This window comes from Myotis daubentonii, chromosome 10 (genome assembly GCF_963259705.1).
Source record: "Myotis daubentonii chromosome 10, mMyoDau2.1, whole genome shotgun sequence".
NCBI lineage: Eukaryota > Metazoa > Chordata > Mammalia > Chiroptera > Vespertilionidae > Myotis > Myotis daubentonii.
Window position 1 is genome coordinate 56,026,803 of NC_081849.1, and position 27,081 is coordinate 56,053,883.

A 27,081-nucleotide genomic window follows, 5' to 3' on the forward strand; every position below is an offset into this window, starting at 1 on the left:
TGTTAAAGCTGTCTTTTTATGGAGATATCCAAATGATTTCAAACATAGATTTCTACATATAAAAGCCATCAGCCAGAATCACTAAAATCCTCTCTAATGTTACTATTTATTGTTCTACCTACTGAATAGCTAGTGAAATTAAGCCATCTACACTAATAAACGAGAAAAATGGTAATTGGCGTACGAGCTACCCTTTTCATTGGCTAATCGGGGCTATATGCAAATTAACTGCCAACAAGATGGTGGTTAATTTGCATATGTAGGCACAATGCAGGGAGGTGAAAGGGAAAGCAGGAAGAAGCCCCTTGCCACTGACAGTGATTGGAAACCCAGGGGGGAGCTAAGAGCTGGGGGGCAGGGCAAAGGCGGCCCTGGGGCTGCCTTTGCCCTGCCCCCCAGCCATGATCGGAGAATCAGGTGTCTTTTCCGCCCTGGCCAGTGATAGCAGGAAGTAGGGGTGAAGCCAGCGATGGGAGCTGGGCATGGTCGAAGCTGGCAGTCCCAGGAGCTAGGGGTCCCTTGCCTGGGCCTAAAGCAAAGCCACGATCACGGGGCCGCTGCAGCTGTGGGTCCCCGCTGCCTGGGCCAGAAGCCTCAACCAGAGGCGTCCTGCAGGGGCAGGGGCGGAGCCCGCGCGATCACGGCGCCCCCCGCTGCCACTGCAGGTCCCCGCTGCCCGGGCCGGACGCCTAGGCCAGAGGCGTCAGGCCTGGGCAAGGGGCCGATCTTGCGATCGGAGGGTGATGGGGTCAACGCCTGAGGGCTCCCAGTATGTGAGAGGGGGCAGACTGGGCTGAGGGACACTCTCCCCCCCCCACACACACACACCCAGTGCACGAATTTCGTGCACCGGGCCCCTAGTTAGAAATATTATCCTAAAATCATCAGAAGCCAATATGATTGAAAACAGCTTCTTCAATTTGTTTTTGTTTTTTTTTTAGCTCTGCTCCATGATAGGAATGTGTGTGTATTTACATAGTTCTAAATAATTTCACAAAGAAGACTTACCCTGTGTGCTCCACTTTCTGATATATTCTATTCTCCTCTCTCTTCACTTCTAATCTACTTTTACTCCATTGTTTTTCTTCCCATTCTTTTTTGAAATATGGTCTAGATCCCCTAAATGTATTTTACCCAATTGTTGGGGACTGCGGCATAAATATTAGAAATAGGTTTAGAACACGGGATTTGGGGTAAGGCAGATATCACTTCAGCCACTTGCATGTTGTGTGACTTTAGGTAAATTTCTTAATTTCTCTAAACGTCACTTTCCTCAAGTGTACAGTGAGCATCATAACTATACCAACCTTGGGATTAAAAGGATGCCTGGCATATTTAAATTCTTAATAACATGGTAACTTACTAACTTTAGAACCAAAATGATCCCCTTAGTTTCACTGCCTGCTTAGAGCTCAGCCAGAAAACACTGATTGCACTTTCTTCATCTGGAACTATTTTTTATTGCTAAGGAGGAGATGGGAACTAACAGACTTATATTTTCAAATGAACTATCTGTGCTATGGCAATTAGAATAGAGTGGGAGAAGGGAAGATGCAGGAGGGGAGAGAGGAGACAGAAGAGAGAAAGCAATGGAGAAGAAGGGGGAGGGAGGCTTAGAAGAAAAACAGGAATAGGAAATCCTCCGTTGTTCTCCATCCTGAAGACTCTTTCCAAGATTTGAGCAAAGAGAATGATGGCATTGAGCAAGGGAAGGATGGAGCTGATGTTTAGTACGCGGCTTCAGTTTGATGTTTGCAAATTTCTTAAACATCAGATTCAAACTTTTTCAAAGCACATTTCAAAGTGAAATGTACATGCTTACTGGCTTATGCTTTTTTAATTAGTCTTTAGCACTCATAGGTTACATACAGATGACTAATAGATGTCTATTTATGGGTTATGCATATGTACTTTTGAATGTATTTGTGAATGTTTGAGACAGAGGTCTGAGTGGAGTCAGTGATTTGAAATTTTTTTTTAAATCACCCTGGGGGAAAAAACCTAGTATGATAGATTAATACCTCCTGAATTTTAATTTCATAAAATTAATCAACAATACTTCCTGGTATGGGTATTCTAGCGCTCCAGAAGTCCATGAACCCATTCTAGAAATGTATTGCTGTATCCTTGGTGTGCTGTTGCTTTCCGAAATCACTGTAGGTAATGAGATAATATTGATACTAATATTTAGAATTAAATCATTAGGCTGCTAAATTTTCATTTTCATCAATCTTGGAAAAGACCTTAAATTAAAAAAGAAAACAAATAAGTGAAAATGAAATTTGTTCTCATCCTTTGTCCCTCTAAATATCCACTGATCTCACACCAAAGCGCTTTCTAACCAGGTTAAAGTCCCATTCTGTACTTCACATTAGGCTAAGATTCAATTGACTTAAAATTTTACACTAACCGCCAGTCAACCTTATCATGAACTTTCATTATGTGCATGTAATTAATTGGGTCCAACAAACAATATCAGGACTGTGTTATAGACTCTTTTCCCCTGACCATATAATTAGAATATAATTACCCACAGGATATCAGAATGATGCAAAACCTTTCCTCTAAATGCGCCCTCATTAGGAAACAAGTCTCAATGTACATTTATTCAATCATGTGAATTAATTAAAATGTTACTGAAATAAAGGAGGGCAGCAATAAAAAGTATCTGATGTTTATTAAGAGACTACCACTTGAGATCGCCATGCACAGTTTATATTTAAACCCATTTGACCCATGTAAGAATTTGACCATGTAATGTTATGCACATCCAATATACTTGAAAATCTGGGTGAATGAATTATTGTGTGTCGCTGTGTTTTTAAGGAACACAGTACACAACGCATGCAAAATGTAAAGAATCTGCAGAGGATTTTAGAGGCCCCATTATTTCCTGGTGAATCCAAAAGGATGTTTTCATGACACAGCAGTGGGCAGAAATCACTTTTAACTCAAAGCACCCAGGGAAATACTTGTTCATCCCAAACCTTCCTATTGCAAATCTGACATATGTATTCTGCTATGAGTCAGGAGACAATGGTCTGAAAAGCCTAGACTTACCAAAGCTCTAATCATTTTTGTTGTTGTTGTTGTTTAAATAAAGAAAAAGAGTCTCAATTACTTAAGGAAGCTCAAGTTATTTCAATAGCATATTTTCTTTAAGCAGACATTCATATGTACCTAATAATATGTTCTTTTAAGAGGATGAATAATATACCACACATTCTTATTATCTAAAACGTGAAAGAATGATAAATGTAGAAAGAAGCTGAGGAACATATGACCGTATGAACATATGAACGTATATCCCACAAGAAGCTGCTGATTCATACAGAAGCATTCTTCCTTAAAACTATTTTATCTTGCCGAAACCGGTTTGGTTCAGTGGATAGAGCGTCGGCCTGCGGACTGAAAGGTCCCAGGTTCGATTCTGGTCAAGGGCATGTACCTGGGTTGCGGGCATATCCTCAGTAGGAGATGTGCAGGAGGCAGCTGATCGATGTTTCTCTCTCATCGATGTTTCTAACTCTCTATCTCTCTCCCTTCCTCTCTGTAAAAAATTAATAAAATATATTTTTTTTTAAAAACTATTTTATCTTGATTTCTCTAGTGCCTGCAATATTGTCATATGCAGTAAAATTTATATATTAAATTAATCAACAAATAACTCTAATACAAAGGAATACACAGCTTTTTAAAGAATATCATAAATAGTAAAAAATCTTTAAAAGGTGTATGTAATATTTTAAATAAGATACTCAGACATTTTCTATATTATCAGATAATGCTTTAGACAATTTTAGCTTTGTGTATAGGTTTTATAAAACTTATTTCTGGTAATTACAATTTGACCTTAATCTTACAAATATACATGTACCACTTTAAAATGGAAATTTCAAATGTGCACCAAGATAAATGAGGCTATGTACAAATTGCAACTTTTAATATGCTACTTAAGAGCAAACTAACCAATTTTTAAACTGTTGCTTTTATAAAGTAAATTTTTTACTCCATGATATATTTTTATATGTTTGGAATATGTGTTATATTTACAAAATAGTATAAAGTTTCATTCAGATATTGGACTGCTCTTGGTAGAAACCAAAAATGAAAGAAATAATAGTTGCACTCTTGCTAAGTAATAAGGGAGACGTTCTCACACAGGCTGGCTTAATTTTTAGCATAAATGCTTCAGTCGAATTTTGTAACAAAGACGTGCAGTTACAGTTGCTTACTAAAAAAGCTGTGACTTAAGTAACATTAACTAAAGTAACATTAACTTAAGTAACATTAACTAAAGTAACATAAACTAAGTGAAATCACCACACAAAAAAACAAACAAACCCTACAATAAACTCCTAATAGAATATGAACAATGTGAAAGTTCCATTTAACAATGAACACTGACGTTCATGTTCTGAACTACACTAGGAGTGAATCTGATGATATTTTGACATGAACTGCTGTACCATTTAAGCTATACTTTAAAAAAATAACATTTAAATATAATTTGATAACCAGAGGAAAATTCCTTGATCCTACTCAAAATTCTGAAATGTTTCCTGTAAGGTCTCTACTACTTTATTTGGAATATTAGGCATTTCACAGTACCATCTATTGGATATTTTATATAACTACAACAGTGTAACCATCACTAGTTTTTTAAATTTTAGTAATGACTACAAAATACTTCAAGTGCCACTTCAGAAACTAGGCACAATGCTAACTGGACACCCACTAATGCTACCTCATCATCATCTACTTTAAATCTGAAGTTTATTAGTTTATAACAATAAAATTCAATTATCATAGGATATTGATGATTTTTTTAAAAACAAGCTTCTGTCACTTGTTCATTGTAATTTTTATTTGATATTTGTTACTGTCTGATGTATTTCTTTTCAACAGGAAAAAGTGATAATGGATGAGATTCAAAAGAGCTGACTGAATGTTATTCATTAATTCAGTAAACATTGCTGAGCATCTATTCTGTGTCCAATTGAATTAGATTCTAGAGATAAAGATTAAATGATTTTAGTGTGAGTGTCAGGAATGATGATGGTGCTATGGACTGAGCATAGGGAACTGTTGCGCAAGAAACGATGTCTCATATATGGACCACAGAGGCTTCCGTGGGACATCTAAGGGGAAATTGATCACATGAAGCGGAATATTTGGGTTTAGAGGGGCGAGGGAGAACACACAGAATGGACATATTTCAAAGTGTTAGTTGTAGTCACAGAACTGGATGAGACCCCTTACAGAGAGCATAACATTAAGGGGCAGATAAAGATCACATCCATATACAAACACAGAAAATAACATTACACCGGAGAACAAACAGCTCCTTCGCTGGTATGGGTTCTAGGGCACACACATAACTAAGGATGAAAAATGAGAAGTTCAAGTGCTGGACTCGAATCACGAGTTCTACCAAATATAAGCATGTTGGATTACACTGTGTTTGAGTTTTTCCTTTGTAAATCAGCATGTCAACAGTGTATTATTACAGGTCATAAGAAATGCCATGGAAGGACAAAAATGAGTTCTGAGAGAAGCAGAAAGTGCTAGAAATAAATTAAGAGAATTATAGGCATTAGAAGACTCAAGGATATTGGAGAAATGGTAACCAAATAAAAATATTTGAACATTCTTTTTGTGGTTGGGATGAAATCAAAGTAATGTAATAATGAATAGAACACTAGGTGGTATGCTATATTCCTCCAGGATTTGGGTTTCCTTTGACAAATAAAGCTGAATTGATTAAAGCTGCCATAAATATTAGCAACCAAATTTGAAATGATAAAATTTATCATCAAATTGGAACTAAATTATCCTATTCCACATGAAGGGGACATATAGGTTTAACTAAGGAACAAAGTGAGTCAACAATCATTGCGTATATTGTATACATCAAGTTGATGTATAGGCAGACCTCAATTTATTGTGCTTTGCTTAATTATGCTTCACAGGTGTTATGTTTTTCACACATGGAAGATAAGACCCTCCGCCAGCAAAAAAATTATGCTTTATTGTGATACTTGCTTTATTATAATAATATGGAACCAAGACCACAATAACTCCAAGGTATACCAGTAACTCTCTTTATTTCAGAGATCTGGAACCAAACCTGCAATATCTCTGAGGTATGACTGTATGGACCAAAAGTTATATGTGAATCTATGTTGCTTTGGTTCCAAGTGAAGTTGAGACTAGACAAGTTATCTATCTATCTATCTATCTATCTATCTATCTATCTATCTATCTATCTATTATCTATCTATCTATCTATCTATCTATCTATCTATCTATCTATCTATCTATAAGCCTAAGTGACTGTCTCACCGTCCAACCGGTTGCTATGACGCGCACTGATCACCAGGGAGCGGACGCTCAACGCACTGGCATGGAAACATGGAACAGACTAATGAACCTCAGAGGGGAGGGGGTACGGGAGAAGGCGGGAAGAGATTAACCAAAGATCTTATATACATACTAGAAGCCCGTTGCGGGTCCCTGGGCCTGGTCTGTGGGGAATGAGGTCAAAACCAGCAGTACAACATCCCCCAAGGGGTCCTGGATTTCGAGAGGGCACAAGCCAGGCCAAGGGACCCCACTGGTGCACAAATCTGTGCACCAGGCCTCTAGTACCTAATAAAACTAAGGAAGCATGTATATGAATATTTTATGATCACCACCACCATTTCACTAAAACCAACATGTTACCTTTGCAAGGTGAAATTTATCCTTAAATATCTAGTGAGGAAAAGATTCAAATTTTTATTGCACTTAAAATTTAAAAGTTAGAAGATGGAAATGATATAAAGCATTTATTTAAACAGAAATTCAATTAGACCTGGATATCTGACCTGCCCTAACCTTGATCTTCCTATAGAGGGCATAAGTAGAAACACCAACCCAGAGGTTCAAATATTTGGGAGCTTTTATGCCAGTTTGTGGCAATTTAATCTAACTAATATTTAATGAGAATGGCCAATTTTTCATATCTTTGACAACAATATTTTCTAAAAAGGATAGAAAAAGTGTATCTCATTCTTTTAATTTGCATTTCTTGATTATTCATAAGATTTACATTTTTAAAATATTTTTTAATTTTTTGTATTACATTTACAAAATGGTTTTCTTTATTTTGCCTATGTTTACCTTGATTTATACGTTTTGATATTTACAATTATTTAAAGAAATTTTGATTTTTCAAATCTGTCAATATTTTCTTTTATCTTTTCCATTTCAGGAAAAGGTAAAAGGGCCTTCCACAAGGCAAAAATTAAATCTTTAACCCATGAATGATTTGTTTTGGATAGTTATAAAGTAGAAGTTATATTCCTTTAGTTTCCATATGATTATACAGTAATCTCAACACCACTGATCCCTACTATTCCCTGCCAGATTGGATATGCAACCTTTATTGTATACATTATCATACAGAGTTCAATATGGTTTAGAGTGACCGTCTATCAGTTCTGTATATCTTCTAGAGACACTATTGCATTATTTTGATCACTGTATCTTCAATAAACATATGCTTGAGATTTGGTCTTTCCTTATTACTCTTCTATCTCAGAATTATAATGTACTTGTGTAACATTTATTCTTCCTAGAAAACTTTGGAATCATGTTGACAAGCACAAAATATTGCATGGAAATTACATTAAGTAATTTGTAAATTTGAAGAAATGTATGTTCTTTGTAGTTAAATTTGATTTTCTTCAGTATAATTAGACCTCATAACTTAGTTTTAATTTTTTGTTTAAGGATAAGATGATCTCTTTCCACTTTGGTCTGATTCTTTTTTGTACTATGGATTTTTTTCATCCTCTCCTGAAAATTACTGATTCAGTTGGCCTCAATGTTGATTCCCCCCCCCCCCCCATGCAGATACTGAGATATTTTAGTTTCTGATAGGCATTATTTTTTCTCTACATATTTTTTGACCTTTGAGTTTTCCCTTTTAAGTCAGTATATTATAATATAGGTGCTTTCCTCAGTATTCTTGATTATGTAAAACAATTGCTAGTAACCTGTGCCTCTGCTCAATGCAATAAATCTTTATTCATGATGCCCCACTAACTTTTAACTACTATGCTTGTTTCTTGTCTTGTTGCAAAATTATTACTATTTTACTCTGGCAGCAGGCAGACTTATTTTTACTAATATGCACTTTGGCCATAAGCCATCACTCTGCATTGATAGTTGTTGCCAAAAGGCAAAACCAAGGGAAACAAACACTACTGTATCGATTTCAGCATTATTGTTGAGATGTAGTTCCCTACCAACATAATTTCACATGGAAGAAATTAATGTCTGATCTCAATTAAAACAGTAACAATAAAAGTGTTTTCTCTAAGTGAATGGTTTATTTTTATGCCTATATTTCCTCCTTTTTCTAAAGTTCCTAAGAAACTCAGGGACAAATTTGCAAACCACCTCTATCAACTTTGTAGATTACTGTGACATGAATTTCTAAGCATAACTTAATTTTGTCAAAGCAGTATGTTTCCTATTATTGCTTACTGAATATTTACATAAACTGCCTTGAATATTGTTGGTAATAAGTTGTAGGATAATTTAATTCATTAAAACATGAACCCATATCCTCACTTTTGAATCAGGCGCATTATATTCTTTGTTTTGTTTGAATCTATCTCATCGATTTTACATTTTGAATATTTTAGTTCAAAATATTAGGCGATGTTCATTCTTTGGCTACAGATTTTAGGTTTTCATGAGATTTTAAAGTAATTGAACTTCCCATTATGTCATATCAGCTTTTGGTTTCTGGTATTCTATAAAGCAGAACAAAACCAAAGAGGTAAAAGTTGGTTTCCCTAAAATATAACTTGCTCTAGATACAACTATATTTTAGGCATACAATATCATAGAAATGTATAGGAATGTTTTATAAAATTAACTGAAAATAATATTTTAGTCCTAAAAATAGAAATCTACCATATTCATTTAGGTAAAAACAAATAGAATTAGCCATAATAGATTAACTTTTTCTCTAGGATAGGCTGTTTATTAGTATATGCATTCTACATAATAGGTGAACATAAAGATGGGTTCTTCAGAAACCAATAAAAGGAATCTAATTAAAACAATGCAACATAAATGGTTCATCTCACAATGTATGATAGAATCAAAACTTAGTTTTGATGGATCATTTTCCCATTTCTTTTACTATGTACCTTTAAAGTATATGTGCATGAATACTGTGTGCAACCAAACTAAGTATACACATTTTCTAAACATTAAAGCTCTCCAGTGCTTAAGGTGTTCCTTATTAGAATTTAAAGCAGAAAACGATTGGCCAAAAAAAGGAACATACAGAATTTAATTTTACACATTAAAAAAAATTTAAAAATACTTAAAAGCTGCTATCCTTTACAAACAATGCCATGAAGTTGAGTCTGAGTTAGATTTCCAAAATATAAAAAAATGAGATTCCTTTTTGCCTATCATTACTGTGATGACAATTATGAATTGATCTATAATGAATATTAATTAAATGAATATTAAGAAATGACATTGATGAAACATTTATTGAGCACTGCCAATGTGCTGTGTCCCACTCTTTAGACAAAAAAGAAAATTGCAAAGGCACAAACCCATGGTACATTACATAAAGAATCTCAAGAAAATTGATGACTTCAGTAACTGTGGTTAAAGGTTAAAGAGGTAAATGGAAAAGAATGGGGAAGCAGCTGAAAGGGTGTTAATGAAAACTAAGGTTCAGTGCAGCAAGTCTCCCCCTTATCCAACTGTTCACACCTTCCCATCAGACTCGACATTTCTAAATATGCAACTAGGAGAGGAAATAAGGTTACAGAGAATCCAAAATCCAAACTGCAGAGGCACAGGGAATTCAAATATCTCCTTCCCTCCTTTAATTGGATGATGTTTAGTTTTGAATTAGTCACTTGTTGCTGTTTGGAGATAAATGGCCAAACAGAAAGAACCCATAATACTTGGACTATTAGAAAGAAACACACACTAAACATTGCTGAGTTGCAATGACTTGGTGAAACACATGTTCTAAGGAAAGATTGAACAAACTCTATGCTATTTAAGACCCAACCACCATACCTACAACGCATACTTCTGTAGAATCCTTATCACCGTGGAAGTGCAAGCAAGATCGGAAGAAGAGAATATAGACATATGGTTCTCTGAGGGTGTTATACGAAGAGACAAGGAGACTGCTGCTTCAGCAACACAAGTTGGCCAAGTTTACAGTCACAATGAAGAAAGAAGAGAAGTAGAACTGGAACCATTTGAATCAAAGCTAAAGAATATGTTTAAAATGTATATTTTCCAAATAGTTTTGTTTTCCTTTGTCTGAGCTAATGAGCTTTGTTATTTATCTTGTTGGCAATCTTAAAGGTTACTTTTAAGTAAATTTGGATATTATAACAGAAGAAAATATTGCAGGAAGTGCACACCACTATCTGTCCAAAGGACATGATGATAAACATGTTCTTTCTTTTATGTCCTATCACTTCCTGTCAATGAATATTACTTTTACTATATATTCTGATATTATGTGTTTAAAAGTAAGATAAAATAATTACCCAAAGTTAATTTTTAAATGTTTAAAGAATCAATAGTTTATTCTAATATGAATTTTTGGTTTTAGAAAGGAATCCACTCCTAGGTTCCTGATTTGAAAATGTGTTTGCAGTTCTGGAAGAACTAAACTGACATCTGATTCACCTGTAGAACAATATAATACATTTTAGGAAAAATGATACTTTGCAATATTAATTAGAGAATAACCAGGAGTAGCCACTCTTCATAAGATGTTCACAAAAATGTTATTTACAATAACAAAATAAATAAGTGAAGCATGCTAGATATACTGTTTCAACTAAATTATGATATTTTCACAATAAACAGCCAATAACAGTGATGTTCTGTAGTATACAGAAATAAATATTCAATGATATAAGTTTAAGTGTAAAAATAGGAAGTCACATGATATATTAAGTTTAATGACAAAAATGTCAAAAAATGTACACCTAAAAATCAAGAGGAAAAATTTAATAGTTGTTCTATTTATATATAATCATTCTTATATAACTGGTTACAGATTTTTAAAAGTTTTCTCATTTTATATTGTATTTATAACTTTTACTTATAATAATAATAATACTTAACAGTAATTATAAAGAATGACTAAGTAATTAACCCCTTAAAGTACAGAATAGGGAATATTGTAATAATTTTGTATGGTGCCAGGTGGATACTAGATTCATTGGGGTGATCATTACATAAATTATATAAATGTCTAACTACTATACAGTACACATAAATCTAATATAACAATGAATGTCAACTGTAATTGAAAAAAACTGAAATAAGTAATTAACACATTATTTAAAGAATAAGAACTTAAGTTTTAAATAATAATGTACACTAATCCTTTTTTGTCTAGAGAAAACTAAGCTAAAAAATAAGGTAAAGGTAATAAAAATTATATTTAGCCCTGGATGATGTGTCTAAGTGGTTAGAGCATCAGCCAGTGAACTGAAGTGTCCTGGGTTTGACTCCCGGTCAAGGGTATGTACCTGAGTTACAGGTTTGATCCCTGACCCCGACAGGACGTGTGCAAGAGGCAACCAATAAATGTGACTCTCTCCCATTGATGTTTCTCTATCTCTTCTTCCCTCTTATTGCCCCTGCATCACTCCTTTTTAGTCTCTCTATAAATAAATAGAAAAAGAAATCCTTGGGTGAGGATTAAGAAAACAACAAACAAAAAGACATTTATGATAATTTTCTTCATATTACTGTTCAAACATAAAGTTTAAAATGCTACTCCTCATGAGACATCTCAAATCCTCTTTTGTTAATAGAGACACAAGAAATTGACTGCTTTCTTCAAACTGAAGGATCATTATAAAAACGTGTATATTCCTAGATACCCAGTTTGCCTGATCATAAAATATATATAACTTGGCAAGAATGTAAGATAAAACCATCATTCTATAGAAGTCTAAGAATCAAGGGGACTTTAGCCTTTTCACTGATTTTTGTGACCTAACAAATTTATATGCTATCAAAAATAATTGTACGTTACTAAATGAGGCCATTATAGTGAAGGAAGATTTATGGATAGGATAGTAATAAAGTTATTGGTTAACACATAGAAGTAAAGAATATTTTTACCAACACCATAGTCTACTGTGGGTATAAATTTCACTCTATGCTTTCTACAGATAGAGGATAAAATATGACAGTAATAAGAGTCATAGGTCCAAAAGATTACAAACTATGATACACAGCCAACAGGGATTTGTTAGGTAATAAAGGATCTCTAACAATATATCCTTCTTTGTCATTAGATTGTTTCATGAGATTAAAAAACAAACAAACATCTTTTGCCTTAACCGGTTTGGCTCAGTGGATAGAGCGTCGGCCTGCGGACTGAAGGGTCCCAGGTTCGATTCCGGTCAAGGGCATGTACCTGGGTTGCGGGCACATCCCCAGTGGGGGGTGTGCAGGAGGCAGCTGATCGATGTTTCTCTCTCATCGATGTTTCTAACTCTCTAGCCCTCTCCCTTCTTCCCTGTAAAAAATGAATAAAATATATTTTAAAAAACCACCGTTTAATTCAGGTTAATAACACAAAGGTGAGTACAAATTTAATGAAAGCAAATGTGTAAGCGACCAAAACAAATGGAGCCAAATCTGTCTTGTGTTGGGGTAAAATTTAGAACATAACGAGTAACGAGTGAGTGCATTGCATGCTAGTCGGGCCATGTTCCCAATGGAATTACTGCAGTTTTTTGTATTGATACTCGATTGGGATTAGACAGCAGAGGTTTCGGAAGGTGATCCAGGAAAAAGAATTAAGAATGCCTTTTTTAATGAAGTCCATGAAACAAAGAACATCTGTTTTGGCAATCAGTCGGTAAGGATTCATGGCCTTTTATGGAAATTAAGTGGCTTATTAAGACCCTAACTGAATACACTGAAGTCACTTTTTATTTGTTTGGAGGAGGGATGAGGGAAGACCTTCAGGAAATCTACCTTTGTACACAGTACTGAATGCGCTTTCACATAGCAGTAATCCGACTGTTGTTGTAATCAATTTTGCTGAAAGTTTTTTCAAAGAAAGCATTATAAGTACCTGCACACATTAAAAAAAAAAACTCATAAAAATATTGATAAAATTCCTACACTACATAAATTTTAAGCAATGTAGTTTTATGACAGTATCCTCAAAATATGCTAGATGCCAAGCGCAACCCAAAAAAACAGTGATTATATCTGATGTATGGAATCACTGGAGATTACATTTTTATTTTCATTTCAGAGTAGTTGGTTTTAGTCCATTTTTATGGCAATAGGCACCATCAAGAGCAATTGTCTGTGGAAGCCATTTGTAGTGCATGCTTATAAAAGCATGTCATCGGTGCAGAAAAGATGCTTACCTTAATAATTTCAATAACAGGAGAATGCACATATATGGTTAATAACAAGTATTAAAGTTAATAACAAGTATTAGGGAGAAATTGAAAGGCTGAGAAGGGTATTACAGAAATGTTGAAAATATGATGTCCTAAAACCTGAAAAGATGTCCTAAAATAGACAGCTTGACCTGGTAATATATCATTTAGATGCCTCAATTATGAGTTAGGGGTATATAGTGAGTTTATATCACTCATTCAATAACCAATTCTTGACTACAGAGCCAAAGCAAAGGAAAAAACAACAAACAAACGAACACTGCAACAAAACTAGATAGCTTAAGTCTTCATTTTATATTTTCTAGAATGTGACAGATATATTTATTGCCATTTGCAAAAACTGAGTCTGAACCTCGCTTGCTTTTCTTAGAGAACATTAGCATGACAAACTAATAATTTTTAAGAAATAAATTGTTACTAAAGAATAAAAAAAACAAGTTATATTATTTGTGAGTACTAATAATGTTCTTTAAACAAAAGATTAAAAATTTACAGCAGTGATGGGGTATGAATCATTCCTGGAATATTAATGAGAGTTTACAAATTGAAAAAGCCTCAGAGGCCATCAGTCAAGAGCAGATTAAGCAGGTTTGTGGACAGAACAACTTTATTAATTTGTCTAATTTATTAGTATTTAAACTGTTAATGGGTTTAATAGTTAATGTAATTATTCCATGATAAGAAAACTTTGATTTCTACTTTACCTGGTGGGAAATTTTAAATCAACGTTTAGGCTGATTAATTAACATATACAAAAAAAATCCCAAAGGTTTTATAGAGCAGGTGTACTTAGAGAACTACAAGTAGTTCAAATTATTCTTGATATCTAGTATATAAGGTGATATGTAAGGATTGGTTGGGTTGCTCTAGTTTGAGCCTTGTTTACCATTCTGGAGAGTTTGGATTTCAAACAAGGAATCACTGAAAATGTTTACTTTAATACAGCTAAGCAGAAAAATATTTTGTTGCATGTTTGAAAGTGGGGACAGGAAGCAGAATGGAGGGTCCGTGGAAAGGAGACAATTAGGAATGATGCTACCAGGACAAGCCAGGGGAGCAATTTGTGAGGGTGACCTTTCAGGTGTCACGGTTGGGCTGAAGGAAAGAAAAGGATTAAAAAAAACAATACAGGCACCAAATGATGAATTTGATATTCAGGATGAGGCAGCATTAATGATGAGCCTTAGGTTTCTGGCTCGGGACAGCAGGGGTTTTAAGATTCTATTCACAGAGATGAGACATATAGGAGAAAGTCCCTTTAGGAATTTAGAGAAAGGGTGGGAATGATCAGCTCAGTGCACAAGTTCTGGAGTGGTACTTCCTGGGTTCCAATCCTGAATTGCTACTGCATAGCCATGTGACACGGGAAATTCACTTAACCTGTGTCTCAGTTTCCTCATATGTAAAATGAGAATAGTCATAATATTAATCTTAGCCCCAGCATTTATTCTCTCCTTCTCCTGCTTTAATTTTCTTCTTTACATTTAAAAACCAATCAGTATTTTAATATAACTAGGTACTAAACAATTTACTTATTGCATTGTTTATTTTCAATTTCACCCCATTGGAATGAAAACTCTATGAAGGTAAATATTTTATTTAACATTTTACTATTTCCCCCATCTATAATATTTTTGGCACGTAATAGACACTCAATAAATACATGTTTAATGAATGAATAAAAGTTTGGTACAGTAGCTGGTATAGTACATGTGCTTCATAAATAAGTTATTTTAATTACATTAAGTAAAATAATACATTTGGCACATAAAACATCATGGGCCCTACAGATTGCAGGTTTGAGATTCAGAAAAGGAGGATGAACTAAATATAAATTAAGTGGGTAATGAAACAAATAAACAGGATCCCACTGGGAAGAAGTTAAGGGTGGAAAGCTTGTGACATGCAAGGGCAGAGCACAGAAATGCATCAATGTAGGGCAGGTTGGAGTCATGGAAGCCAGAAAAGATACTACAATGCAGCATCCAGAGAAACACAAGAAGGGGCAGGAGAGTGTTATATCAATGAAAGTCAGTGAAAGGTAGAAGTTGAAGGATGAAACCGTCAATAGTGCCTAATACTTCAGAGGAGAGAGTACCAAGAAAATGATAAAACAGCAAATAATGAGATACATATCATGATTAAAACTGCAGTAAGATTCTGTGCCGAAAAATAAATCTTCAGAATCAAGTGAACAAAAAGCAATAGAAGGGTTTGCAAGATTAATAGAAGAATATTCACAGGACACACATTCTTTACCTTTAATTCTCTCAAAGAAAGAAAGGACAGAGTGACAGAGAGAGTCTATCTCATGTTTGACTTTATGTGACCAGAAGTTGGTGTTAAGTGGGCCAAAGAAGTAGTCCTCCTCTGGCTCACACAATAGAACTCGCAAAGGCAGCTGGATGACAGGATGACATAATATATTAGTTCTCAGAGATAAATTCTGAGACCAAAAATGCATCTAAACTAGCAAATTACTCCACTTTTTAAAGAGCAAAAATGTATGAAAACTCTACAAGTCTTTTCTCTTTAAGAAAATACTATAAAAGTATACAAACAACACCCACATTCATCTAAAATAAAAACTATTTTTACACGGCTCTCATTAATTTTAATTAATCTTTTTTACTACAGGATGTCTAATAAATTTTACATGAAGAAAGGAAAGTTAGAATTAGTTATTGCTAGTCTCAGCAATGTGGACGTATTTTCCTTTGCTTTATATTTGCAGTTTGAGAAAATGACGAGTTTTTAGTAATTTTTTTAAAGGACATTTAAAATACAACCAGTATTTTACAGATAATTACAAAATGAATCATAAGTGGGTACAAATTGAGTAATTTGATTAATTTCTAAGTTGACCTTTAGAAAAGTATTTGTCTAACGTTTCTTAGTTGTATTTTTATTATATCCAACTGAAGTTGCAGCTACTTAATTTTCATGTGATTTTTAAAAATGAAAACTGCATTGTGGATATAAAATCACTTGTTTTGTAAAATAACTGTTTCGCTTCAGAAACAGTTTGGGTTTTGAAATGTATCATGAACATTCTCATTGACCATTTGCTTCTCTTTCTATCAAGGCTTGCTCTTTTCAGAGTTACTTTGTCTTCCTTATCCATTTTTCACTTGTAAATTTAATGCATTAAGTAGTTACTTTTCTGGTAGTTCAATGTATTGTTCACTGATATAAAATAAAATACTCCTGATGGCAATGCATAGCTTTCTTCAAGGTATGTGTCCTCATGCTAGGTAGCCTCTGACCCAGATGAGAGACCTTCACATTGCAGATATATAATGTGCATCCCCAGCAAAACTGTCCATAAGAATAAATTCATTATTCTGCGAAGCTGGATCTATAAACCATGTAAAATGTAGAGGAGTTCTGCCTATACAATTTCTGGTAAGTATAGCATGACTCAGTGTTAAAAGCTGAGTCAGCTTCAGGTAGACACACCTCACTAAAATGTTTATTGCGCCATGAAGGAGAAAGAAAATACAGTGGGAAAAGGTATCTTCTCTGAAGCAATGAAGTGTTTTATATCCGTACAGTTCTGCCTTGATCAATAGACTATTAGCTCTGGAAGCGTTTAGCGGTTAGGTCTCCGAGTCAGTCATAGGAACCCCAAGTTATAGTAACATGAGGAGAAGGGACTCACCAGTACCACGGGACAGATTGTTGTGGGTGGTAGAATATGGTCCTTCAAAGGTCCGCAGTCACATTCAGGTTTTAGATGAGAAGCACATTTATTATGCAGCTGGGAAAGGAGAGAGAGGACACTCTCACATTTTGCACAACAGCAAACATAGGACAGATTGTATTTCAACTCAGAAACAGTAAATACTTTAAAGGTACCTGAAAAGAATTATAAGAACAAACAAGCAGGATCATAATCAGATGCATATTGCATTTGCCCTTATATATCTACCGTAAATAAACCACGCAGCAACTTTCACGACACAGCCTATATATTTCCTAATTCTCAGAAATGTTTATATTAAAAATGGGCTTTAGGTTTTATACCAAAAGAAACCTGATTTCTTTGACAAACACACATTATTGTCCATTAAAGTTCTTCCTTAGCATAATCTTGCAACCACTGTGCACTGTAGATGCTTTTTTTTTTTTTGACCCTCCTGTTTTCTCAAAGTCATTCCAAAGTGCACAGCTCAGTATGGGGCATAATTGATCCCATCATTAGTTTCAACTTTGTAATTCAATATGTAAATGTAACCAGAGATTCATCTCAGTAGGAGCAGGATATAAATATAAGAAGATGATTATCATTATAAAAATGTACCTTTATACTGTGTTTATCAGCTCTACAACAATCTAGCGCATAATCATACAATGTATTACTTACTTTTCAACATATATAAACCTAAACAGATACTTGAATCAATGTTGGCCATAAATTTAAATTGAGACGTTATAACATACTACATTAAATAGTGATATGTTAAAAAAAATTGAGGTGGTAAGTTTTATTGGAATCATACAGATTTGCTAAAGTAACAGTTGTTTACTTAAATGCTTCTAGGGACTTCTCCTGCCCCATTCCATATCAATTTAATGTGAAATATTATAATTTTAAAAATTATACATGTTAAAAATGATTTAAAAAATAAATAACATCTCTTATTTAAAACAAAAAAAGGAACTATGTACAGCTTATTGCAGTTTTGACTCAAAAGCTCCCCCTTTTAAGTCACGGAAAATTAAATTTCACAATAAACTTACCTCTGTAACAGTTACTTGGAAACCAAGGATAGGAGTATAAAGAGTGCTGACTTACTGTGGCTGATGACACTCTATGGAAGGGGGTATTTCTATTGTCCTTCAACCTAGAAAGTCTTCTATGCTAACTCCCTGCCTTGGATTTGGAGTTACGGCTACTTGTACTGTAGCCATGCACATGTGGCTGCATTATCTGAAATAAAAGCACTTTTACACATTCATCCATAATTAGCAGCTCTGCTTGTCAGCAGCATGTTAACTTCTTATAAAAAAAAAAAGTGGCTTAATCTAATCAGGAACTGCTGATCTTTGTCAAGAGGCAAGAGATGTTGAAAATAAAGAAGCAGTTGAAACCACAGGGGGAAAAAAAACAGAGCTAATTAAATGAACACTGATTTGGGAAATGCATATTTTCTTCAAAATAAAATTAGTGACTAGCTTAAATGTATTATTAACTTATTGTACTTAATCAATTTTCTTAGACTAAATCGTGGCCCTGGAATTTGGGATTTAGAGGTAATGGATTACCAAGTGTTATGGGTTGAATTAGATTCCCCAGATTAGATATGTTGAAATCCTCACTCCTGGTAGCTATGAATGTGTTCAAGTTCAGATGAAGTTACACTGGAATAGTTTGAGCCCTAACCCAATGACTGGTATCCTTATAGAAAAAGAGAAACCTGGACGCAGACAGACAGACATGGAGGGAAGAAGGACATGTGTGACAACAGAGTTCGGGATTTGGTGATGAAGCTGCAAGTTGAGGAATAACAAGGATTGCCATCAACCACCAAAACAAGGAAGAGAGAGGCAAGGAAGAGTTCTACCCTACAGCCTTCAGCGGGAGCATGGTCCAGTTGACATCTGATTTGGATTTCTAGCCTCCAGAACAATGAGAGAATGAGGCTACATCACGCATTTTGTAATATTTTGGTATGGTAGTCTTAGGAAACAAGCATGCCAATCAGTGTGAAAACTGAACCAAAACCAAGGACAGACTATGTGTCTTCAGGCTCTTAAGTACCAGGGTTTCCCAGAGAAAAAGCTTTAGCTTTCTGAACCTGCACAACCTCTCTAAAACTGAGAATGCAGACTCTAAGAAGCCCTTATAAATAGCAGGATCCAAGATAAAAATTCTTGTGTGCACAGGGTGAGAAAGTACTGATTTTTAATCTTAGTTGCTGTTTCCAGGGACTCTGAAGGACAGAGGGGCAGGGCCCTTTGAACATCTTGCCAGCATTGACCACACATGACCTGTTATAACAGGATTTTTCTGTTTTTAATTTCCTTAACTGGTTAGATTTACTGAAGATAGAATTCAGTTCAAAGAGCCTATCTTTATAACTACAAATGGCAAAAATAGAATAACATCAAGAAATCAGAGGTACGTACTTACAGGAGGTGTTAAAATGGGTTTATAACTTTAAAAATTTATCTGAACTTGCATAGCTGCTGTATATTTGAATATTGCAAGATTTCTTTAAAAACTGAATTTAAGTCACATATGTAAAATACACATTTATAGTAAGAAGAGTAGTATATCAGTCATTACATTTAACTTAGAGAGGGCCTTCTCTAAATTAAGCATTCCATCAAGGAATTAGGGAAATAACGTGTATGTTGGACCAGAGCTGGATCAGATGGTAGTCTAGCAGTGTAGACAATGTCAGCATGCAGCATACAACCACTGGAGAGCATCGAGATTTTCCTTTGGGTGTGGATTAAAAGTACAGAAAGTGTTCAGAAAAAAAGAAATAGTATGTCAAGGAAATGTTCAAGAAAGTTATAGAATTTAATATGTTCTTGAGATGTATTAAAAATGTAAATTGGGCCTACTGAAGGGATTAGAGTAAGCACAATATCAGGTAGCAGGGGAGCATGGCCTTCCCAAGGGACTGTCAACCAATATGGGGAGCTCCCTAAGGGGCACCACAGAAGGGAACAGTATATACGCCATGTGCCTTAGCTTAGGGTCTGATATTTGAGGAACTGAAAGGCAGGCCAGGATAGGAGGTGAGGGTTGCATTTATTATCACACAGCTATTAGAGGTTGCTGAAGGTGGCATATGATAATAAACTAGTATTTTCAGAAAATGATTCTGGAGGTGATAAGCAGCCTGCATTATAGGAAAAGTACCTTCTGTTAAGGAGATAAGCCAAGAGATTCAGATCTAATCTAGTTAAGGGGTGCTAAGAGCTTACACTTGGGCTGTGAACGATGGAGACAAAAACTGAAATCCGAGAGAGAGAGAGAGAGAGAGAGAGAGAGAGAGAGAGAGAGAGAGAGAGAGAGATATTTTAAGGAGAAAATTTCAAGTCTCAGTGATGGGTTGGCTATAGGAGATAAAGGTGAAAGACAAGAATAAAATAAGTAGACTGCTAACTCTATTTCCAATTACTAGAAGCATGATGATACCAAGTCTGATAGAGTTAGAATAGTTGCTATGAGCTTCACCTAGGATTTTGTGAGAATCAGTATCACATGATCCTGGATGTTTTCAGAACTGGAACTGCTGTTCCAACTTTGACTGGGCAACCACCGATCCGTCCAGAGGGGAGAGAGAAATGGCCTGAGTAATATTCATGGCGTGTCTTCCATGAGCCAGGAGCTGGGTTTTGTGACCCTACATAATATGTTACCTAGGTTTCACTATGATAATAATTGTCAATTACTGAGCACCTACTATGTATGAGGTTCTGTCCTAAACACATCTACTTATTGAATTATTATTAACAATCCTACAATACAGATATCATTAACTCTATTTTACAAATTAGGACATGACCCAATACCTGGCCCAAGATTACACACCTACTATCTTATTAGTTGGAGAATGACCATCTTAATAATCTAATCAATCTGACTTCTAAGACTCGAGCCATCTCCAAAGGTAATATATAAAAGGAAGTAATAGCATTTGGAGAACCCTGAAATGAAGTCAACTAGTCTGTTTCTCTCTGAACTCTATTCCTCCTGGACTTCATTCAGATAGGCTTTCTAAAAGCTCCATATCGATGGTGCCATATTCCATCAATGCCACAACTTCTGCTAGCTCTTTGCTACATGAATAGCACTTTCTGGGATGTATGAAGACATAAGAAAGAAGATTCTGTTTGTTTAAAGGCAATCAGTAGTCGTCGGTGAGCATCGGTCAAGAGCAAATCAACTTGACACTAAAATTTGCACACCGTGGTTAAAGAAGAAAGTATGAGTTATACTAAATATATAAATGGTCTTAGTAAAATATTCTGTTTAACCGAGGCACAAAATCAATATATTAATTAGTTTTTATAATTGCTTAAAATAAAAAATCCAAACGTACTCAGAGGCTAGAGTTACTTTTGATAAGGTAATATATTTTTCTGAATATATGAGAACTCTCTTATTTTTTTGTGTGATTCTTGTTTCACAACCCAAATACCCATGGGGCCCTGGAGACCATGGTTTACAGCAAATGAGCTTGAGGTGGGCCGGAAGCCTCAGGATGGAAACAACTCAGGCTGTAAGAGGACAGCCATTTTTTCTGACTCTGCCTTAAACCACGGTGCCTTAAACCATGGTTGGCTTATTTTCTGAGTAGAACTGAGGGATATAAAGACATTTACAGTTTAGACCAAGCATGTCAAACTCACGGCCCACAGTCCGCATGTGGCCCACTATGAATACTGTTGAGGCCCAGCCAATATAACAGTACGTAAGAAATGTTTTAATAGAAATTTCATAACTTAATTTTTACAATATCCTGTTATACATAATTATTAATAACGAGCTATAACGTTCCCTAAGGACTGATTACTATCATTGTGTTGCATTCATTTCCCTTATGCGCAGATGCACCATTTCTCTCCACTAATATCAGCAGCGAATATTTAAACAGCCGATTGCCACGTCATTAGTCTTGGGCTGACTTGTTGGGGTGCGCAACAGGAAATATTTCACTTTCAGAGAACAAGGAAAATTGGTTTATTTGCATTACGCTTATTAATCTGTGCAGTTATTCAGTGTCTGGTAAGTTAATGTTCAAGAAAAAAATGTTAATTTTTATTAAAATGTTCTATTATTTTATGTTAACAATTACTTATTTATTTCAGCCCTTTGTATTCAGCATGTCTCCATCAAAATAAACCCACATTTCTATGAAAATTGAAGCTTTTGTTTTTTTGCGGCCCGCATAGACTTAAACCTTGTTTATTTGGCCCCTGTAAGCCTTTGAGTTTCACGTGCTTGATTTAGACTGTGTTCTGCCATAGTGAACAAATAGAATTATCTCCATGTACACATTGATCTTTAGTTAACATGTTAGGGCCTGTTGTCTGAACTGATTTAAACATAAAAATCCATAGATTTTTAAAAAGTAAAGCTTATTCGGAAGTGGAACTCTTCCATCTTATAAAAAAGAAGGACCTAATTTCTTGCAAGGTGGGGGCCAGGATCAAGACCAAATATAAATGTCTAGCTGGTCAATGGTTGAGCTAGAAATGTAGATTTTGGAGTCATAGATGAAAGAAATTATTAACACAAAAGAAATAAAATGAGAAAAACAAAATGGAATACAAACAAAAATAATTTCAAAATGCCATATCAGTAGGGAACCACTAGTAATGGGAACTTTGTGGAGAGTGGTTCCCATAGAATGGAAAGGGTGGTAGACATACTTCATAAAGATTAAATGCAGATGGGAGGAGAGATGTCAAATAAAGAAAATTCTGAAAGCTCTAAAGCTTTGCTATTAGGAGAGGTAGCAATGCATATCTTTAGTGTTCAAGCTGAGTACACATTTAAAACACATTTTTTTGGGAAAACAAAAAGAATGAACTTAAGACAAGACATTTGAAATTTATGAAGAATGAGAAAATAACTTGAAATAAAAAGAAGAAATAAATTCTAATATTCTCTAGTTTCAGTTTCTGTTAAAAATGTAACTAAGAAAAAAGTAACTAATGAAAGATGCAGTATATAGAAAAAATAAGAGGAGTAGGCTCCTACAAAATCTATATATTTCATAGAGGTACAAGAAAAAAAATAACCATTTTTAATATGCATAAATTTTTAAAAAAATAAAATCCTGGTTTTCTTAAAACTGAGGACTCAGCATGTTTGACTAATTCTTTTTAAAAAATATATATTTTATTGATTTTTTACAGAGAGGAAGGGAGAGGGATAGAGAGTTAGAAACATCGATGAGAGAGAAACATTGATCAGCTGCCTCTTGCACACCTCCCACTGGGGATGTGCCCGCAACCAAGGTAATTGCCCTTGGCCGGAATCGAACCTGGGAACCTACAGTCCGCAGGCTGATGCTCTATCCACTGAGCAAAACCGGCTAGGGCTGAGTAATTCTTATGTGTAATTTAAATCATTGTTGGACACCCTATTATAATAACTAAACACTTCAAAAAATAAAACTTTTTCATAATCGAGGAAGTTTCAAATGTAAATACAATTTAATATCTGAAAACCATTGAAGAAAATATGTTCGCTTTAAAAAGTATTTAATTTTATTTTTGAAAAGCAAGTCACAGTTTGTCTCATTATCCTATGTGTATGTGTGTTTAAGAAAAAATTTTAAATAGGGTGGAGGGAGTGAAGGACACTACAAAGAAACTCATTTGCTTAACTGAGAGCTCCTACCTGTTTCATTCCCACAAAAGCAAGAACAATTTGTCCTACAACAAGAGAACTCAAATACTAGCTAGAAGCAAAACAAAACAAAACCAATTGGCAAAAAAAACCAAACACATCCAGTCCTATAAATAATTGTTTATTATGTTGTCAAAAATGGCTATTCTTGAAAATGTCCATTCTAATTAATCCCCAGAAAATAAAGATGAAACATCAGTGGTACCATCTAACAAATGCATTTATTCCAGAGGTTATTTGAAGTGGGCTTCAACAATTATGCAAACCAGGTAAAGTCCTAAAGTTTTACAGGAAAGACCAATTTGCCTCTTCTTTTCCTATTGTCAATACCATAAATGAAGTTACCTCTACATCTCTTATCTTTCATTTTATGACTGAACTAACGTAACAGCATGTTGTAAAGAAGGGATAAGTGAATTCTTAGAAGCATCAATAACTAAATATGAACACACTTGCCTCTCTACTTAGCCATGTGGTCAAGGTCAATTGGCTTAGCTTTCCTTGACCTTAGTATCTTTACTATATAATTAAGCTTTGCACCACATTGTTCACTCTTCTACCCTTTTCAAGTCCAGAGATTATGAGATTAAAATGAATGTACATATGTAAAACAGAAAACTCTACCAAAATACGGTTGTGGAGGGGAGGGAAGATGAACTCTATCCAATCAGGATCCCATGCTCATTGCCCACACCTGGCTGTGGCTCCACCAGACACAAGTTGCAAAGTGTGCGACAGTATTGCCTCTGAGGTTGTCACTAGCTCTAAAATTCTGGATTCTATGAGGACAAATCTGACTCCAACTTTCTCCCTTTGGGAGCCAGATGACATAATGCTTAGTCTGAATTCAGAGTGCTCTTCCAGGGTCGGACTGGGAGAGTTTGGATACAGTCTTCAAAGTGAGTGGATTCTAGAGATTTGATTTCCAATGTTACTCACTGTGATATGACACCAAACACAATGCAGTCCTGTCAGGCCCTGGTAACATTTGACAGTTTTATGGCACTTATCACACTTGGTTGGGCAGTTGCCTTCAACCCAGTAATGGTGCATGACCTAGAACAGAACAAGAATGTGATGGTAAGAGGAGACTCCTATGAGCCATTAAAGACCGCCCTCAGGAAGCCAGCCCGGCCACACACTTACATCAGTGTTCTTCTTGGACTTCACATAGGTCTTGATGCAGGAAGGAGGCGCTCTAGCCACGCAGCGCTCGTGCACTGTGTACTTACAAACTGCAAGGAAATATGGACACACATTCAGAGCTCATCCTGGCCCTGGCTGCCATTTTACAGGGAAAGAATGACATTAACTGAATCTCATTTCATATCCACTGCTCCCTAATCAATCCAATCAGCCACATCAAGGAAAAGTCCAAGTCGACTGTTTTTACCATGGAATACAAAAGACCAATTAGCACAGGAAATATTATGCATGTGAAAAACCAAGACTCCTCTATCATGGCATAGCAGGAAATGCTTAATGAAATCAGAACCCCCTCAAATTTTTCACAATAACTTCCAGATGACAAAAAAAAAAATATATTAAAGGCAAATTGATGACTGCCAAATGTCTTGGTGTCATTTGCTAGAAAAAGAGATCTATATTTTACGAAGTATAGGCATGAGAGCAGCTGGCAGTCATGGGAATAAAAGTCTGTGAGTTTATGCTATTTGGTCTATTGATTTATCTAAACCTTAAATGGCTGATTAGTCTATTTCCAGACAATATATTTCGTCATACAAGCCAGGCCTTTAGAGACAGTCCATCCCTCCTCGTTTGTCCTCATGGCATTGTTTGTCCAAAAGGAACAGCCTTCGTGAGGCAGCTTGTTATAAAAAACACACAAATGCAAAGAAAATTTATATTTATAAGCAAATATGCATCTATACAAATAAAACCTATCTATATATCTATGTAAATTGTGACATAAGACCAAGACATATATTTCATTGACATCTTCAAACTATTTCATGGCTTGGTTATGAAAATAACTTAGGACTATATACAGATATTCTTTTAATAACAGAACAATTTAGAGTTCTAAATGTATTAATGTATGGAATAAAGATTAAATAGAAAACAACCATGTAGCCCTCTTAACAAAACAAACAAAAACGAACCACTGCATAAAATTTAAACAAAAAACGTCTAATCCACATAATATTTATAAAGTAAAACTTTTCCATTTTATTCACATTTGCAACACTGAGGAAGAAAACACACGTTCTCTCTTTTCTGTTTAGAGGGCTACTTGGTTGTCTTTTATTTAATTTTTATTCCATACATTTATTCCATACAACTAGTTGCAGTAGGCAGGTTTGTCCATTTGTCTTCTATACGGACAATTATATGAAGAGTACTGCATTTACCACACTAATCACTTAAAATTTGTGAGCAAAAATTCTCGCCTTAACATCTCTCACCTTACTTGAAAGTTATTGTGTTTCCTATGCTCCCATCAATGAAATCTACCATGAGAAATAATTTTCCTTACGAATACTAGAACTTTAAAACAAAGTACTTCCCCTGTACATGGAGAATGTTCTAGTGAAACGAGCCTTTCAAGTGGAACCACCATTTAGAAGTTGAAGTCAACACCTGACAATTTCATGTAACTTATTAAAATCCTTAAACAGGAAAACACTTACATGTGGCCCTGAAACATGCTTTTTAATGAGCTAACACATCTGAGAGAAAGTCAGTTCTCAAATATACTACCAAAGAAACTACTTGCTAAAAATAATACCTGAAAATGACATATTGTATGAAAGCCAAGTAAGAGATTAGATTTAATATAAATACACAAAAACGGCATGTGTTTAATAAACTTGACAGTTCCATAACTGACAAGGGTGTAGATGGACAAATCACCTGACCAAGACAACTTCACACTTAGGTGAGGAGGACACAATATACCCTCTGTTTTAAAAGAGGCATCAGGGGATGCAAAAATTTCTCAGACATACATGGTACAGATTTAAAAACCCTTAGGTGACTTATAAATTAATTTTAAAGTAAATTATTAGAAAATTCTATTGGGCATGACTCACTTAATAGAATACAATGAAAATTGCAAAAATAAATTTACTGAACTGAAAATAATACCCACAACTCATGAACTGGCAAGGCTTTGGGTTCCAATATACATTAATCACATAGGAATTTTCCTCACAATAGCATTCAAAATAATGTGTCTATGTTGTA

The 27,081-nt window shown here is 35.0% G+C and overlaps 1 protein-coding gene across 2 annotated transcripts in view; it reads right to left on the reverse strand.

Moving 5' to 3' along the window:
• The window catches only part of DGKB (diacylglycerol kinase beta), a 524,454-nt gene that overhangs the window by 341,531 nt on the left and 155,842 nt on the right, over window positions 1–27,081 (reverse strand). For both annotated transcript variants that reach the window (XM_059712461.1, XM_059712459.1), the window contains 3 exons: window positions 25,021–25,109; window positions 24,814–24,930; window positions 17,155–17,253 (listed from right to left, as the gene is read on the reverse strand). In XM_059712461.1, the coding sequence (XP_059568444.1) occupies window positions 17,155–17,253; window positions 24,814–24,930; window positions 25,021–25,109 (305 nt within the window). The remainder of the gene's footprint in view (window positions 1–17,154; window positions 17,254–24,813; window positions 24,931–25,020; window positions 25,110–27,081) is intronic.